Here is a 16,895-nt window from a genome sequence, read left to right as displayed (position 1 = left end):
AGAGTTTCCAAGGAGTGCCTGGTGGATTCACACCGCTGACCTTTTGGTTAGCAGCTGTCACTCTTAACCACTATGCCACCAGGATTTCCAAGGTTAGTATTGTTGTTGTTGTTAGGTGCTGTCAAGTCGGTTCTGACTCATAGAGACCCTGTGTACAACAGAATGAAACACTGCCCGGTCCTGCGCCATCCTCAGAATCGTTGCTATGCCTGAGTTCATTGTTGCAGCCACTGTGTCAATCCACCCCGTTGAGGGCCTTCCTCTTTTCCACTGGCCCTGTACTCTGCCATGCATGATGTCCTTCTCCAGGGACTGATCCCTCCTGACAGCATGTCCAAAGTATGTAAGACGCAGTCTTGCCACCCCACTTTATAGATGAGAAAACTGAGGCATAAAGAAGTTAACTTGTCCAAGGAAGTAACTGAGTCTAATCCACTCTAACTTCTAACCTAGGCAGTCTGGTTACTGAGTGGACCCTCTTAACTTCTGCCTTGCAGCAAAGCGTGATTTACCTAGTGTCCTTTATGGGGCCTAACATAGAGTTGGCCAGGGCATTACCCTGTGATGTCCAGGCTTATGAGACATTAGCTAGAGGAGAGAAGGGTGACAAGGACAAGGCATTGGCAGCCAGGCCTGCTGTCAGCAGCATTTGATCCCCTGCGGATCTCTCTCAGGGTAGGACACAGGCCTTGCATGGTTGGGGGTGAAGGGAGGAGGTGATATGAGTGTGTACCCGCAGCCCAGCCCAACGGAGGGCTGATGTCAGTTCTCCTCTTTGTGTTTGTCTGCTGATTTGACATCTGATGTAAACTGCTTAAAGTGAAATTTTGCCCTGCATTTTCTATAGTCCGAGTTTGAGTCCAGCGGGAGTGCTTGGGTGGGCTCAGGAACCACGAGAGGCAGTTGCTGGGCTGCCAGTATGCCTTGGTATACTTGCCTCTTCATACTTCTGCCTCTCCTTTCCTTCTCTCTCCCATTCTTTTTCTCTGATGGTTGTTGCTAGTTGCCAAGTCAATGCTGACTCGTGGTGAACCCATGTGTGAGGAGTAGAACTGCTCTATAGGGTTTTCAAGGCTATGACATTTCAGAAAACAGTTCACCAGGCTTGTCTTTCGAGGCGCCTCTGAGTGGATTCCAATAGCCAACCTTTCAGCTAGTAGTTAAGTGCATAATGAGCATTTAACCATTTGCTCCACCCAGGGACTCCTTTTCTCTGATTAGCCAACACGTATTGGGGGGTAAGGCCCTGCTGTAGGACCCAGAAGGAAGGATAAGATTTAAAGGTGGAAGTCACTGAGGATGAAACAGAATGAGAACCTTAAGAAAATGAAGCTCCTGACTCAAATTACATTCAAACTGGGCTCTAATGAACTGTGGGGTGCCTGGGGTTTTAAAAACAAGGCGGTATGAGTGTCTTGTTTCTAGACACCTGGCTCTTTCCCCTGAAACCACAGTTCTCCTCTAGTTGCGTCTGAAGTGCCAGGCACTTTTTTAGCTTGGTTTGCCCAAGAAGAATCAGAAGCTGATTTGAGGAGTGTCTCCTTCCCCACTGGGGCATCTGTGGCCTAAGGTTTCAGGCAGGCTGGCTCCTCAGCTGAGTGTTCGCTGACAGGCAGGCTGCCTGGCCCCAGGGACCTGCCACATGCCTTTTGAGCCACAAATATTTCACACCACGGGTTCCCAGCTGCTGCCCTCCCTCCTGCTCCATTCCTCTCTGTCTCTTCTTCATTCCTAGACCCACACTTTATAATCCCTTCAGCCACCACCACCTCACCTTGTCCCTCCCTCTTGTGGGCTCCCCCTCACTGAGTTCCTTCAGGGAAATCTGAGGAACGCAGCACGCCTTTAGCTTCATTTGCCTGGGAAAGCTATCAATAAATGTTTCCTGTGTACCATGGATTGTTTGCGGTGCGTTACTCACATGATTTCATATAACCGGGCTTGAGATTTGTTGTTATTGTGTGCTGTCAAGTTGATTCAGACTCATAGTGACCCTATATGACAAAGTAGAACCGCCCCATAAGGTTTCCTAGGCTGTAATCCTTACGGAAGCAGATTGCCAAGTCTTTTCTCCTGGGGAGCGGGACTGGGAGGTTTGAACTGCCAACCTTTCGGCTAGCAAGACCAGGATTCAGACCTATGGTCGTCTGTTTCTAAAGCCCATACTTTCTGTGTTTTCAGATGCCCATAGTGCCCCCTTCAGCTTCCCCAGTTTCCTAACCTTATAGCTCTTGTCCCATGCAGACTTGATATTTTGCTTCCCCTTAGAATTAAAAAATGAAGGAAAAGAAAGAACAATTTCCTAACTCTGTCTTTTGAGGATTATGCTCCTCCTAGAAAAATTAAAATGATTTTTTTTTTTATCTCAGGGGGGACATTTGAGAGCTTCCCACCCAGTGGTTATTTTTAAACTTTTAGACTATGGAACCATTTCTTCGAAAATGTAAGTCAGAACTCCAGTAGATAAACCGCACAGAAGTGGTGCTGCCCTGATTGAAGTGGCAGGGATTTGGGGTGGGGGGGGACCCAAGACCTGGCCTCGCTGTATCCCTTACAGCTGGAAGCATGTTGGTGGAGACTTAGAGATCTGTTGAACACAAATTGAAAACTCCTGTTTGGCTCTCATTTTAGAGATAAGCAAACTGAGGCCTAGAGAGGGGAAGTGGCTGGCAAAGTCAGAACTAGTGCCAGGGACTTCCAGCATCCAGCCTGCATCTTTCTAGAGAAACTTCAATTTGTGTATTGCTGTCCAAACCTGTCAGGACACCTTGTCTAGGAAGGGGATGTGGGTGGGGGTACAGACGGAGGAGGGGCTGGCTTTCCCTTTCTCTACCTCATCACAGACAGCCTGAGCTACCAACCCCCTTGGGGAATCAGGTGGGCTGGTGGGGGGGGAGGGGAAACAGGGAACTTGGAAGGATGCAAGCAGAGGTATGAGGGAGCAGGTGACAAGAAGTCAGGTTTAAGTGAGGTGAAAAGAAGGAAGGAGCTTTCACCCCAGCCCAGAACCGAAAGGACTGGCCTCATGCCTGGGCCCTGGTCTTGATCCTGAACTCCTTTGGGCAAGTCCTGGCCCCTTCTCTGCCTCAGATTCTTTTGAAGGTTTCTCTGCCCACCAGCGGTGAGAGCACATATGGGCTGAAGGAGGGGCAGCGTGGCATGAGAGGAAAGCACGCAAGGGATCAGACGTCGCTGGACCAGCTTGGCCCAAAACAGCTGAATGTCCCAAGACAGCTCAAGTCTTTCTGGACCTGAATTTCCTTTCCCATAAAACATAATGAGACAAGATGATCTTTTAGTTCTCGTCTGGCTCTGATTTTAATAATCTGGGAGAAGGAGCGTATGCTTGGAGAGCTGGGGAATTGGGCAGACATGAGTGCCAAACAAATCCAAACCCGTTGCTATCGAGCCAACGTCGACTCATAGTGACCCTATAGGACAGGGTAGAACTTCCCCATAGGGGTTTCCAAGGCTACAGATCTTTACGAAAGGAAGCAACGTGTTTCTCCTGTGGAGTGGCTGGTGAGTTTGAACTGCTGACCTTTTGGTTAGCAGCTGAGGCTTTAACACTGCATCAACAGGGGTGACATGCGCTCCAGAGCACCAGAATTGCAAGCTTGGAGCTAACAGGGTCCTGACATTATGCAGTCTAGTTGTTGTTATTAGGTGCCATTAAGTCTGTTTTCGACTCATAGTAACCCCATGTGACACAGTAGAACTTCCCTATAGGGTTTTCTAGGCTGTAAGGAGCCCTGGTGGCATAGTCGTAAGTGCTTGGCTGCTAACTGAACCCACCAACCACTCCATGGGAGAAAGAAGTGGCAATCTGCTTTCAGACAGATTACAGCCTAGGAAATCCTATGGGGGCAGTTTTACTCTGTCCTACAGGGTTGCTATGAGTCAGAATCAACTTGATGGCAACGGTAAAAAACCGTTGATTAATCTTTACAGGAGCAGATAGCCTGGGGAGCTGCTGGGTGGATTCGAACTGCCAACCTTTTAGTTAGCATCTCATTTTGCAGGTGAGAAAACTGGGCCTGGAAAGGCAAAGTGACTTTTCTGCTTTTCTCAGCTTTATTCCCCTTTATCCTTTGACCTTTAGAGTCTGAAGATTCAGTTCAAAACAATCCTGTGCAGTGAATAAGATTTTTTGTTGTTGTTCTCCTGAACAACAACAACAAAAAAAACCCAATGCCTTTGAGTCAATTCCAACTCACAGTGACCCTATAGGAAAGAGCAGAACTGCCCCATAGAGTTTCCAAGAAGCGTCTGGTGGATTTGTACACCATGTTAGTATAATTCGACTCTTTTTTTTTTTTTACAAAAATAATACATGCTCGTTACAAAATTTTCCATTAATAGGGGAAATGAAAAAAGTTATAATTGTTGCCATCCTTCTGCCCTCACCACCCCCATCCCCAGGGTGTCTTCTATGACCATCCTGAGCTTTCTGATGAATGCAAAACCAAAACCAAAAACAAAAAACAAGCCCATTGCCCTTGAGTCAATTCTGATTTTTTCCCAAAAAAGTAGAATTATGGTATAAATTATTTAAACATAAATTTTAGAACCCAATACACCTGGGTTCTAATCTCAGCTGGAGCTACTTAGCTGACCTTGGCCAAGTTACTCAACCTTTTTAGCCTCAGTCTCCCCATGTGTAAAATGGAAGTAATAAAAGTATCTGCCTTATAGGATTGTGGTGAAGATTTAACGAGCTACTATAGAAATAGCTCTTAACAGTGCCTGGTATATGGCCCCGGTGGTTGGCAGTTTGGATCTACCAGCCGCTCCTTGGAAACCCTATGGGGCAGTCCTACTGGGTCTCTATGAGTCAGAAATTACTGGATGGCAATGGGTTTGGTTTTTTGTTTTTGGTTGGTACACAGTAAGCACTACACACATGCAGAGCACAGTGGGTACAGAGTGAGGTGGAGGTAGAGTAAAAACCAGATCCCAAGTTTTCTGGCCCTCTGGCCCATTGACTCTGTTCTCACTCAGGTCCCACTGTTGTTGTCAGGTGCCGTTGAGTAGATTCTGATTCATGACCGACGGAGCAGAACTACCCCACAGGGTTCCTTGGCTGTAAGCTTTACAGAAGCAGGTCGTCAGGTCTTTCTCCTATGGAGGTGCTGGCTGAATTCAAACTGCCAACCTTTCAGTTAGCAGCCAAGCCCTTAACCCTTGAGCCACCAGGGATCCTTCAGGCCCTGCTAGGCACATGTTAAGTGTTCAATACTTGTTGAATGATTGAGGGCCGCAGACCTAGAGATTTGAGGTCTGGAGCTGCTGGGATGCCTGCTCTGGAAAATGGTGGCTTTCACCCTGCGGAGTGGGAGGGCATGGCATAACGTGGGTTGGCCAGACCAGTTGGTGCTCCAGGGCTCCTGACTGGAGAGCTGAGCCTTGGGGCAGAGCTGAGGGCCCAGAGTGCATCTCAGCTTAAAGGACCTTGGCTTAAAAGGAATGTGCAGTGGGCTGCCTCTGCTCAGGAGGGGCTAAAAAAAGCCTTACCCTCCCCTGGGCTTTGTGTGAGGGTTATCAACTGCTCAAGTCAGCTCATCTCTCTGGCTAGACGCTGGCATTTTTTAGAGGGTCTGTATTCCTTTTTTTTTTTTTTAATGGGTGTAGTGTCCACCAGTTGGCAGGAAGGGGTCAGCCTGTCCCAGAGGTGAGCGCTGTGAGGAGTGTGGGGTGTGGGGGAGGGGGGCTGGTAGCCCCAAACCTGGTGACAATACACAGTTGTCAGCTGTCCCCTGCTGATGTTTCTTCCTTTTATAGTCAGCAGCAGTTGCTCTTGCTCTCACCCAGCCCCTCTGCGGGGGCTCCTTCCCAGGATAAAAGGGAGGGAGGAGGCCCAGTCTCCTGTCTTGTCTCCCAGGCACCGCATCTCTCGCTCCTTCCTTAGGTCCCACCTCCAGCAAAGAGTCCAGCAAGACAACATGCCTCCCAAGAAGCCAGAGCCTAAGAAGGAGGCAGCTAAGGCCCCAGCCTCAGCCCCAGCCCCTGCCCCAGCCCCAGCCTCAGCCCCTGAGCCACCAAAGGAACCTGCTTTTGACCCCAAGAGTGTAAAGGTGAGTGAGCCATGGGGAGGGAAGTAGGGATGGCATTTGGGATCCTATTTACCCTGGAGGCTAGAGATCTACTTGAGTTGATGTTGGCTGGGCTGGGATGAGGACTATGGTGTCCATGGCCCAGATTACAATCCCATGGGGCAGTGGAGCAGGTATGGGGCTCATGAGGGGTATCTTAGGGTATATAGGCCTTTTCCTTCAAGAACAGGTTGCTGCTTTGTCTTAAAAGTTCTGCTCTTCCACCCTGGATTTCCTCAGCAGAGTTGGAAATGGCAGGCAGGTACAACCAACCAACCATCCAACCTTTTATAAGGCACTGTGGGGGCCACCATAGCGAAGTAAAAGAGACTTTTCCTTAGGTGTCTTGTGATAGCCTTATGGAGAAGAAGCACATAATGATAACTGGCAGTGTAACATGAACTCAGTGATGTGAGCAGAACTGGAGCTCAAGGAGCATGCGCCTTCTGTGCTGGGGCCTGGGGGAGGGGGCTGCTGTAGATAAGGTGAGAGGAGCATACTTCCCTCTTCTCCTCTTTCCCTACCCAGGTGGGCCCCTCCTTCTGTGGCCTCAGCCTGGGCTCCCGTCTGGAATGTACAGAGGACTGCCTCCAACCCAGGGCCTGGTGCTGGTCCCTCTCTGTTCCACCCTGCTCCCCTCATACTGGAGTGTTCCTCTCCCTGGAGCTGAGTCATTTTAGTCCTCCCAGCTATCTGGCCCAGCTGCTGAAGGAATGGAAGGAGGAGGGGTGGGCCAAGGAGTGGGGGAGGGGGCAGAGGCCTTTGGAGAGTGAAGCCGTTTTAAGCCTTGGCACCAGAATGTAAGAGGTCAAGTGGCTACTGGTATGAAGAGCTATTAATAACAGGTTGGGAGTGGTAGGCCCCTGGGGATCTCAGCCTTAGAGCAGGGCTTGGGGTGGTAGAGAATGAGGTAAAGTAAGAACCCAGGACCAGGCTCTATGGTAGGTAGGCAGGGATATGAAAACCTAGGGCTCTAATGGTATGACCCTCCTTGTATCCCTGCCAAGGACTATGTGGCTGTTGTGCCAGGGGATCTGTGATTGAACCACGGTAATCTCCTACAAGGGACAGGAGTTAAACAAAGCTGGCTTGGCTAAGAGATGGAGGCAGTTGCCCCATCTCTTGCCCAATCAGTTGCTTGGTTATGGCATACTCTGGGGAAACTGAGGTGTAGTGTAAGACCTTGAATGTACCTGAAGGCTTTCCTAGGTCATATATTATTCCTTCTGTGGGCAGAGCCTGGCAGGAAAAGATGACCATCTCCACCTCTCAGGGTCCCTCCTAGATTTTAGTTCTGACTTGTTCTGATTAAGCACCACTCCAGAGGGACAGCTGTCCCCCCAGTTTCTCATCCCTGTTGCAATCTTCTTTGCCATGTCTGGAGCTTCCAATCCTGGGGATTGTAGGTTTTTTTTTAAAAGGTACCTTTCATGATTGCATTTGCCCAGTTCCTTTGCTTAGAAGATTCTTTGCTCAAAGATAGAACAAAAGTGAATTTAAACCCGACGTACGTGGTTATGACCATGTGTTCTTATTTTATGTTTCTTTATACTAATTTCCCTTGCACATTTACTCCTGGGGCTTAAAGCATTGCAAAGTAAGGAAACTGCACCTTTTCCTCAGAGAGTTTATGCAAAGTATTCTTTGCCCCACTTACTTAGGGTTTTCCTTTAACTTCCCTGCCCCCATTTCTTCAGTAAAGTCTACTTCTGGGCACAGGTAGTTTCCTTCCCAATCTAGGACAGGCGCCTTTCTTCCATTCTCCTAGCCCATACCAGCCACCCCCAGGGTCCTCATTAACGGAGGGCAGTTCTGGGAGATGAGGAGGTGGGATGGACACAGGACAAGCAGCAGAATTAGGACTAGGAATGGTGGAACAGGAAGAAGATGCTCCAGGTTGGATGGTCAGTGGAGAAAGGACTGGGGTGGGAGAGAGCGGATAAGACAATGAAGTAACATACAAGATCCTAAATTAAAATGCTGACTCACATTTGTTCCTTATTCATTTATTTTGTTCATTTTTAGAGCATCCCACTTTCTTCTTCTGTATTCAGCACTGAGTTATTATGCATTATTGGAAGAAATCCAAAATTTATTCCTTCATTCAGCAATTATTTATTGAGTGCCTACTATGTGACAGGCAACAATGTACAATGACAAAAATTCCTGCTTTCAAAAATTCCTGGCTTCAGGGAGACAGGGCACACATAAAGGCGCAGCTAAAAAACAATCATGAAGCATCGAGGGCCCATGCAAAGTACCCTTGTTGTCCCAGAGGGCCTGAAAGGGACTTGTGCTGAAGGAGGGGTGGGAGTGAATGAGGAGAGAGGGAAGTCTTCATTAAAGGAGGTAGATTTAAAATCAGCATCAAGTAGAAAAAGGAGTCCAGGAGTGGGGAGTGGTGGGTGTAAAGGCACCAGGAGGTTGGAGGATTGTGGAGTTGGAAGAGACTGAAGGGTGAAAGTGAGGGTGTTTATGGTTGGCTGGGATGAGAAATTAACATTGGACCAGAAGGAATTACAATAGGGAGTCAGTGTAGGTCCTAGAGTTATCCAAGTCAAGTATTTCTCTTTTTCTCTTCCTTTCTTGCCCAGAGCCATCACTTAACAAGTGGTATTGAGGGAACTCCGGAGGCTATATTATTTTAAAGCCTGTCACTTGTGGCTCATTTGTCAGTAGACTGGTGTTTCATGCTTAACTTGGAGCCTCCTACTGGAGATGACCCAGATTGTGGTGGAAGCCACTTAACACTTCTCTGTGGAAGCCTTTAATAGCCCCAGCCCTCACCCCTGTTTTTTCCTTCCCTGCAGATAGACTTCTCTGCTGACCAGATTGAAGGTGAGTACTAAGAACCTCACCTCCCCTCACCCGCCCTCTCTGTTCCACTTTTCTGGAGCAGGACAGTAGTGATAACAGTCATAATCACAGCAAACCTATACTGAGAACCTATTATGTGTTACGCATGGTCCTAAGCCCCTCACATAGATTAACTCATTTAATTCTCACAACAACCCTGTGAGATAGGAATTATTACCACCCCCATTTTACAGGTAAGAAAACTAAGGCACAGAGAATTTGAGTGGCTTGCCCAGTCTCACGCAGGCAGTTGGTGGTGGAGCCAGGATTCAAACTCATGTTATGGTGGAAAGAACACTATTTGGAAATCAGGAGACTTTGGTATTAGCCCTAATTCTGCAACTACCTGGCCATGACACTTTGGGCAAGTCTCTTGACTTCTTTAAACCTTAATTTTCTTATTTGTAAAGTGAAAGTATTTGCTTTTTTTTAATTCAGAAATTTGTGACTCTGTTCAGCATCTTCTAAATATCTGCCAAGCATTTGAAGATCGTTATCAAATCACTTCTTAGCTTTATATTCTCCGGGCAACATGGCTCCAATTTCTTCTATGCTTTCTTCTCATAGGAGCTAGCTTCTAACTTCTGACTTCCTTCTCTGGTCCCTCTTTAGATATCCATATCTTTCTAGAATGGTGTTGACCACCACTAGAGTCATTGCTCTAGAAAGCAGGTGACTACTGCAGACTCTTGAGGAAAGTCTTCTTTTGGGGACATGAATATCATGTTTCCTGTAATACACTTCAGGATCACACGGACTTTTTTTTTCCTAGTAGTAATCTTAAGGCTGCCTGGGTGGTGCAAACAGTTAAGTGCTCCACTACTGACTGAAAGGTTGGCAGTTCCAACCCATCCAGAGGAGCCTCAGAAGACAGGCCTGGCAATCTATTTCCAAAAGGTCATAGCTACAAAAACTCTATGGAGTATAGTTCTACTCTGCAACACATGGGGTCACCATGAGTTGCAATTGACTTGACAGCAACTTTTTTTTTTTAGTAATCTTAAACTTCAGTGTTTGGTTTACGTACATGCCAGGCATCCCAGCAGGCTGGTAAGAGGTTGGAACATTAGTGGGTACAGTAGGTTACTGCCTTCTCTATCTTCCTCCCCACCATTGCCTTTGAGAAGACTTAGATGGTTTCTTTTGGGTAGGATTCACATCTGCACTGGCCTGTAAATGAGGAGAATAATACCTATAGTGAAAGATTGTTGTGAAATTCAAGGAGATAAACCAGGAAAAATTATCAGCTTAGAGCCTAGCCCTCTGTAAAACGTCAAATCACAGGTCGTTGTTCTTATCACCCCACCCCCGTGTTCCACCCTCCTATTAAGCATCACTATGTCTATTTTTATGAGGAAACTTCTCTCTTTTATTAAATCTGACTTCACTCTTCTGAATGAACTAGGAGAAGATCAAAAAGTCTTAGTTCAGATTCAATTAACAAAATTTGTTCACCGAACATTGAATTTGTGCCGGATTTTTTTTTTTTTTTTTTTTTTTATGGCGCTAACTGGAAATGCGGGTAGCATAGTGGCTAAGAGCTACAGCTGCTAACCAAAACGTCAGCGGTTCGGATCCACCAGGCGCTCCTTGGAACTGTGTAGGGCAGTTCTACTCTGTCCTATACAGTTGCTATGAGTCACAGTCGACTTGACGGCAACAGGTTTTTGTTGTTGTTGTTTTATGGTGCTAATTGCTTTAAAAGTAAAAAAAAAAAAGAAATCCTATAACAAGGCTGAGACGTAGGTGTTACTCCCTTTGTTACAGAGGAGGAAACCAAGGTTCGATGAGGGTAAGTGACTTGGCCCAGATTCCACAGTCATTGGTAACACAGGGGTTAAACTCAGTAAGATAATAATAACAGCATTTTTTTTTTGATCATTTACTGTGGGCCAGACATTGTGTTAAGGTTTTTACATGCATTATTGTACTTAATTCTCACAAGGACCCTAGGAGGTGGGGAAAAAAAAAAATTTTTTTTTTTTTGGAGATAGGTGCCATTTATAGAGAGAAAAGGTTAAATATTTACTTGCCCAAGGCCACACAGCTAGTAAACAATGGAAGTGGAATTTGAACTCACTTATTCAGTAATGTGAAAGAGTTTTATACCTTTTAAATATGTACATATACCAAAAAACCCAAACCTCTTGCTGTCTAGTCGATTCCTACTCACAGTGACCCTATAAGACAGAGTAGAACAGCCCCATAGATTTTCCAAGGAGTGCTTGGTGGATTTGAATTGCTGACCTTTTGGTTAGCAGACATAGCTCTTAACCACTATGCCATCAGGGTTTCCTTAAATACATACAAAGCCTAGTAAATAGTTGCAAGTAGAAGTCTTGGGGGAAGCCGGTGGAATGATTCCTAAATAATCCATATGCAGCCTCTAAGTAAATAAGTGTTTCTAAAGTACTTGTAGAGGCTTAAAAACAGCTTTTCTCCTAAGTAGTTCGCACATTCTTCTTTGATTTGTACTGTTAATCTGCTTGGTAAACCACTTCTTTGTGAATAGCATAAGGTAACTTCAGTGCCACCCCAGTCCAGATTATCCCCAGTAATGAATTGGTTGAGTCCAATATAATGAAGACCCAACATTCTTCGCAAAGGCCCAGCAGTGCCTTAATTTGGCCTTGCCCCTTGGACACCTGCCTTGGTGCCTCCAGGGAACCCAGTTCCTATAGTTCTGAGCTGGCTCCAGAACTAGTAAATAGGATAACCAATTGATTCATTTGATTTCCTTACCATGTGCTAGACACTGTGCTTGGCTCACTGTGTAATCTGCCCAACAACCCACTCAGGTGGACATTGTATCCCCACTTACAGCTATCAGAGAAGGACCCAGTGCAGTTAGTAGTCTGCCCAAGGCCACATGCGGGTTAGTAGCAGAGCTGGGGTGGTCTGGCTCCAAGGTCCCATCATCATTTAGCCTGGAACAGGCAGTAGTGATAATAACTTCCATTCAAACAGGTGTTATCACTTTGCAAAGTGCTTCCATATACTGCCACCTCCTTTGACACTCACAGTAATTCAGAGGGGTGGGTGGAGTGGAGTTGTTACCTCCCATGTGTGCACAAGGAGTGGCATCTCATTGTGGCAGAGCCAAGATGAGAATCCAGGGCTCCTGACTCCCAGTCCCAAGCTGTTTTCGCTTCCTGTCATTTCTAGCAGTCAGGAACCTCACCTGCATGGAGCGGGGATGGGTAGATGGGGAGTGGTGGTGGAGGCAGGGGAGAATTTCAAATTATCTAACGACCAACTGATCAGAAGAGATGCCATAGAGGCCCAGCGTTGGAGCAGGCGTGGCAGCCCCTGTTGGGCCAGGCTGCATCTTCAGCTCTCAGAAGATGGAGTGAAGGTGTGTTTCCAGGGTGGGGCTAGGATAGGTGGTGGAGGGGAAGTATTGAAATATTTTAACAATCGTGTTGACCTGCTATTCAGCCCTGGTAGAGGCTAATCAGTCTCAAGCCACCGCATTCACTTGGTCCTGGGGTCTGTAGCTGGGTCTTTTCTCCACAGAGTTCAAAGAGGCCTTCTCATTGTTTGACCGGACCCCGGCTGGAGAGATGAAGATCACCTATGGGCAGTGCGGCGACGTACTACGGGCCCTGGGCCAGAACCCCACCAACGCGGAGGTGTTGCGTGTCCTGGGCAAGCCCAAGCCTGAAGGTCAGCATGGACTGAAGCGGGTGACCTCCTCTGGTGCCCGCCTGCAGCCCTTGGGCTCTTGGGCCAGTCTTGTCTCTTCTCAGTCACTCTCTCACTTCTCCCCCTTTAGCCCTCCAGGATCAGCCTCGCCTCCCCAAGTTACCCTCATTCCTTTGAGACAATTGATCTAGAAGCCCCTGGTACTTATTCGACCCTCGAAGAATATAGTCTGGACTTATTCTTGTTTCTACCATGAAGTTTGGAGCTTCTGGGGGGTAGGAGCTATGCTCTATTGCGTCTGTGTCTTCCTGTGACTCCTCAGGATGCCAGGCATGCATGCAGCAGGCAGGAAGGGTGGGTGGGAGTTTGATAACTAACCACTCTACCCCCATTCCATAGCCCAGGAACCCTCAGTAGAGGCGTCACAGCACTGTAGTGTTGTATGACCATTATGAGTTGTATCACAAACAATTTGTTTCTTATAATGGTTACAGCACCAAAGTTCACAAATTATTCATTTTATGTGTATTAGAGCAGATTCAAGATTAGCCCTGTAGTGATGCCTCCTTCACTCACTCATTTGTACTCCAGTAGGTTTTGGCGAGTGAAAATTCAGAACGTGGTGCCTTGATACCTAGCGTCCTCGGAATTGTGCAAGTAAAGCATCCCATTTGTGAAAGTCACCTTTTGTTTGTGGCAGTGGGGAAAAAAGTTAACAGCTGCCCTAAGCCACGCATGTCGTTCTCATCCTCAGAGCTAGGCGGGGCTGGGCAGCCTTGGACAGGGGCCTCCCAGCAAGGGTGGATCTCTCTAGGGGCTTCCTGGGCCCCATTTTGGTCCTCCCTCCTTTTTCCTGGCTCTTTCTTCTCCTCTTGCTAAAGATACCAGTAGGGGGTTAAGGATGTGGGCAGGAAAGGGCCAGAGGGCTGGGAGCTTACCCATGGCAGCGGGGCTTCAGAGATATCTCGGTCACTTCCATTTTGGGGGGTTTCTGGATTGTTTGGTTTCCTGGGTGGCACAAAGAGTTAAGTGCTTGACTAATAACCAAAAGGTTGGCGGTTCAAACACACTGAGAGGCGTCTTGAAAGACAGGCCCCTGTGATCCACTTCCGAAAGGTCGCAGCCTTGAAAACTGTATGCAGCAGTTCTACTCTGACACACTTGGGGTCTTCATGCTTTGGAATCTACTTGACAGCAACCAACAAAAACAACAGCAACAACCTAGTTGTTAAAAAAGAAAGAAATGCCAAAATCTGTGGTATCTAAAAATGTTTAATATGCTACAATGTGGAAGCCGTGTCGTTCACAAGACAATTGCAAATTTATAAAAATGATTGATTCAGAGTAACTCCAGGCAATGTGGTCTAGTACTGGGACCCAAATGCAGTTATGCAAAAATGTCTTTTTTTTTGATCCTGTCAGTTTACTTCTGTGACCATATGTCTGTCCTGTGTCAGCAGTCTTAGTTGTGCATGTGAGGCCCTTTGGGCCTCTCGAAATGTCCCTGCTGCCACCCTCAGCTCTTCGGCCTAGCTGGCCACCTGAGCCTAGACTTTTGGGACAAACCATGGACCTTTGGCCTAGCCATTTCACGGAGAAATGGGTGTCCCAGTGTCAGCTACCTGCCTTTCCTCAGGAACTATGTGCCCTCTGGGATCACCCAGAAGTGGCTGCAGTCTAAGGCCTGGATGTTGCCAGCTTGCAGGGCTGGGTCTGACCTGGCAGAGCTGGGTGAGGCCCCTCCTGAGCTTCTGCTCACGTTGCTTTCTCTTTCCCTGCCTGTGTGTGCCTGAAGAGATGAACACCAAGATGCTGGACTTCGAGACGTTCCTGCCCATCCTGCAACACATTTCCCGCAACAAGGAGCAGGGCACCTATGAGGACTTCGTGGAGGGGCTGCGCGTTTTTGACAAGGAGAGCAATGGCACGGTCATGGGCGCTGAGCTTCGGCATGTCCTGGCTACCCTGGGTACGCCAGCTGGGCGGAGGCCAAAGCCCAAGGGGGAGGGGTGGGTGGACGGAACGCCTCCGTGGCACGTGTCAGGGAATGTGGTGTGGGAGGCCCCTGCATCCTGAGGGTCAGTCACATTCTGATCCTGTCTCCTTGGAGGGACTGTAAGAACAACCTTCCCTAGCGGGGTTCGCTCAGCAGGGTTGGGAGAGGAGAGGAGGGTAGCGTCAGGTTGGCAGGGTTGGAGGCAGTTACTGCTGAGGCCTGGGAGGTAGGTCACAGGGATTCTGCCCTTGTCTTTGTCTCAGGCTCTGGGGCCCTTGTCTGCTCACCCGGTGGTGACTGTAAGGCAGAGAGAGAGGCCTCAGAGACTAGGCAGGGCCTCCAGAACCCTTGGCTCTACCCTCCAAAGCCTTTGGGAGAGGCTTGGTATGAACCACTTCCCAGCCCCAGGGAGCCTTGGGCCTTCAGATTTGAGGGCATATCTGGGTTTTGCCTGCTCTCCCCTTGCCATCTGTAACAAAGAGTTCACTGCTCCCTACCCAGGAGAGAAGCTGACTGAGGCCGAAGTGGAGCAGCTGTTAGCTGGGCAAGAGGATGCCAATGGCTGCATCAATTACGAAGGTATCAGGTCCTGCTCTTGCTTCCTGGGCACTTGAGATATGGGGGCAGGCACAGTTTGGGCTGGGGGGGTCTGCAGAAGGTTCAGTAGCTGGAGGATATGAGCACCAGATGGGTTTGGTGGACTCCTGATGGGTTCTTTTCCATCCTGAGAGTGAGCATCATGATGAAATAAAAGGTACATGGATTTGGAGACATCTGTGTGAAATACAAGCTGTACGACCTTGAACAAGTCACTTCTCACACCTTCAGTTTCCTCATCTACAAAATGGGGGTGATGATAGCAACTTTCTCAAGGCTGTGGGGACTAATTGAGTTAAAGTAGCTCATTTCATCTACGTCAAACATCAGCACAAAGAGTGGACATAGAGCAGGGTTTAGGTTTCTTCCCTTCCTCCACCTTCTCCCAAACAGGAGAAAGAATCACAGTCTGGAGAAGAGGTGGCTGGAGGGGTTGAAGACAGGCGGTAGAGGGGACAGGGGAGGTGTAAGGGGCCAAGAGGGAAATAAAGCCCTCAGAGGGAGCCAAGTCCTGTAGGTGATTTTCATCTTCTTTCCTAGCCTTTGTCAAGCATATCATGTCTGGGTGAAACAGACTCCTCCAGGGTGAGTACAGCCTTCCCCTCCTGGTCCCTTCTAGGGCTTAGGAATAATACCATATGCCCAAGAGGCCTGTTCTAGTCCTGACCCTGTAAGAGGAAGCTGCATGGGATCAGTGCATGAGAGCAGCCTGGCCCTTTATCATCTCCCCTCTACCCTTAGTGCTCCCAACGCCTCCACTCATTCCCTTCCCACATACCTCCTGCCCTCCCTCCTTTATCACCTTGTTTTCCTCCTCATCAGTCACTTCCTCCTAGTCTCCAGGTTTTCTTAAGGCAAGATGTTCCCCCAGGCCTGGGGCCTCCTGTACAGGCTCTTGGGGGTGAGAACGCAGGATCCCAAGTGCAAGAGTGTCCCCGGCCTGTGCTCTTGACCCTGTTCCCCCTTACCCTCCCTGGGCTTGGTGCTGTCCTGCTAGGGAGGTGGGATTTGTGGTAAGCACTGGGGAAGGGGAGGGTGAAATGCCCTTTCCATCTAATGCTTTCTTTCAGGTGTCTGGCCCTTGGCTTTCGCTATCCTAGGGTGAATTAGCGAGAGGCCCAGAATAACTGAACTGGAGCTGGAGTCCTGGACCTGTGACTGCACCACAGCCCCAAGGACCTCATGTCCCACAGCCTTTCCTGTAAATAAACAGCCAAGACCCCTGAGTTGAGGCCTCATGTCTATTCTTCAGAGAAATGAGTAGTATCTGGAATGTGGAGAGGCAAGGGAAACAGCCCATGAATCTAGAAAAAGTAGGGTCAGACACATGAGCAGGGAGCTCTGGGAGGGTCTGCAGTTTGAGAAGTTGTAATCAGAAGTTTCGTTTCCTTCTAAGGCTCACTGTCCATCTCATCTCACCTCCAGGTGGCAGGCAGGAAAAGGCAAACCAGGAGCTGAGTTAGGGGATTCCCAAATGATCCTTGCTTTTTGATGTGGGCCTCTTCCTCTAAGTGCAAAGTCCCTGGTTCCTGTTTCATCCCTGCTTGCCGTGGACATCTCACTGACCCCCTACTCCAAACCCCAGGCTACAGACCCGGACGCCAGCTCAGGGCCCCAGAGGGTCAGGTCACGAACTTCAGGCTGGGAGGGCAGGGGAATGGGAAGAAACAAGTGGGGTGAGGAGACAAGCAAAGCAGCAATTGGGGAGA

The 16,895-nt window shown here is 48.3% G+C and overlaps 1 protein-coding gene across 2 annotated transcripts; it reads left to right on the top strand.

The window, feature by feature from the left end:
* Nucleotides 1–5,850: 5,850 nt before the first annotated feature.
* MYL4 (myosin light chain 4) lies at nt 5,851–16,405 on the top strand. Of its 2 annotated transcripts, none has more exons than XM_023553780.2 (7): nt 5,851–6,074; nt 8,903–8,930; nt 12,465–12,614; nt 14,389–14,562; nt 15,091–15,168; nt 15,727–15,771; nt 16,287–16,405. In XM_023553780.2, exons 1-6 carry the CDS (start codon nt 5,943–5,945, stop codon nt 15,753–15,755), a joined length of 591 nt encoding a protein of 196 aa, XP_023409548.2. In that variant the 5' UTR covers nt 5,851–5,942; the 3' UTR covers nt 15,756–15,771; nt 16,287–16,405. The 2 variants fall into 2 exon arrangements, with proteins under 2 accessions (XP_023409548.2, XP_003414361.3); XM_003414313.4 differs by having other exon boundaries at nt 16,257–16,405.
* The last annotated feature ends 490 nt before the right edge of the window (nt 16,406–16,895 follow it).

This window comes from Loxodonta africana, chromosome 18 (genome assembly GCF_030014295.1).
Source record: "Loxodonta africana isolate mLoxAfr1 chromosome 18, mLoxAfr1.hap2, whole genome shotgun sequence".
Taxonomy (NCBI): domain Eukaryota; kingdom Metazoa; phylum Chordata; class Mammalia; order Proboscidea; family Elephantidae; genus Loxodonta; species Loxodonta africana.
The sequence above is the reverse complement of the archived record's forward strand: the minus strand, read 5'-3'. Positions and strand labels throughout refer to the sequence as shown.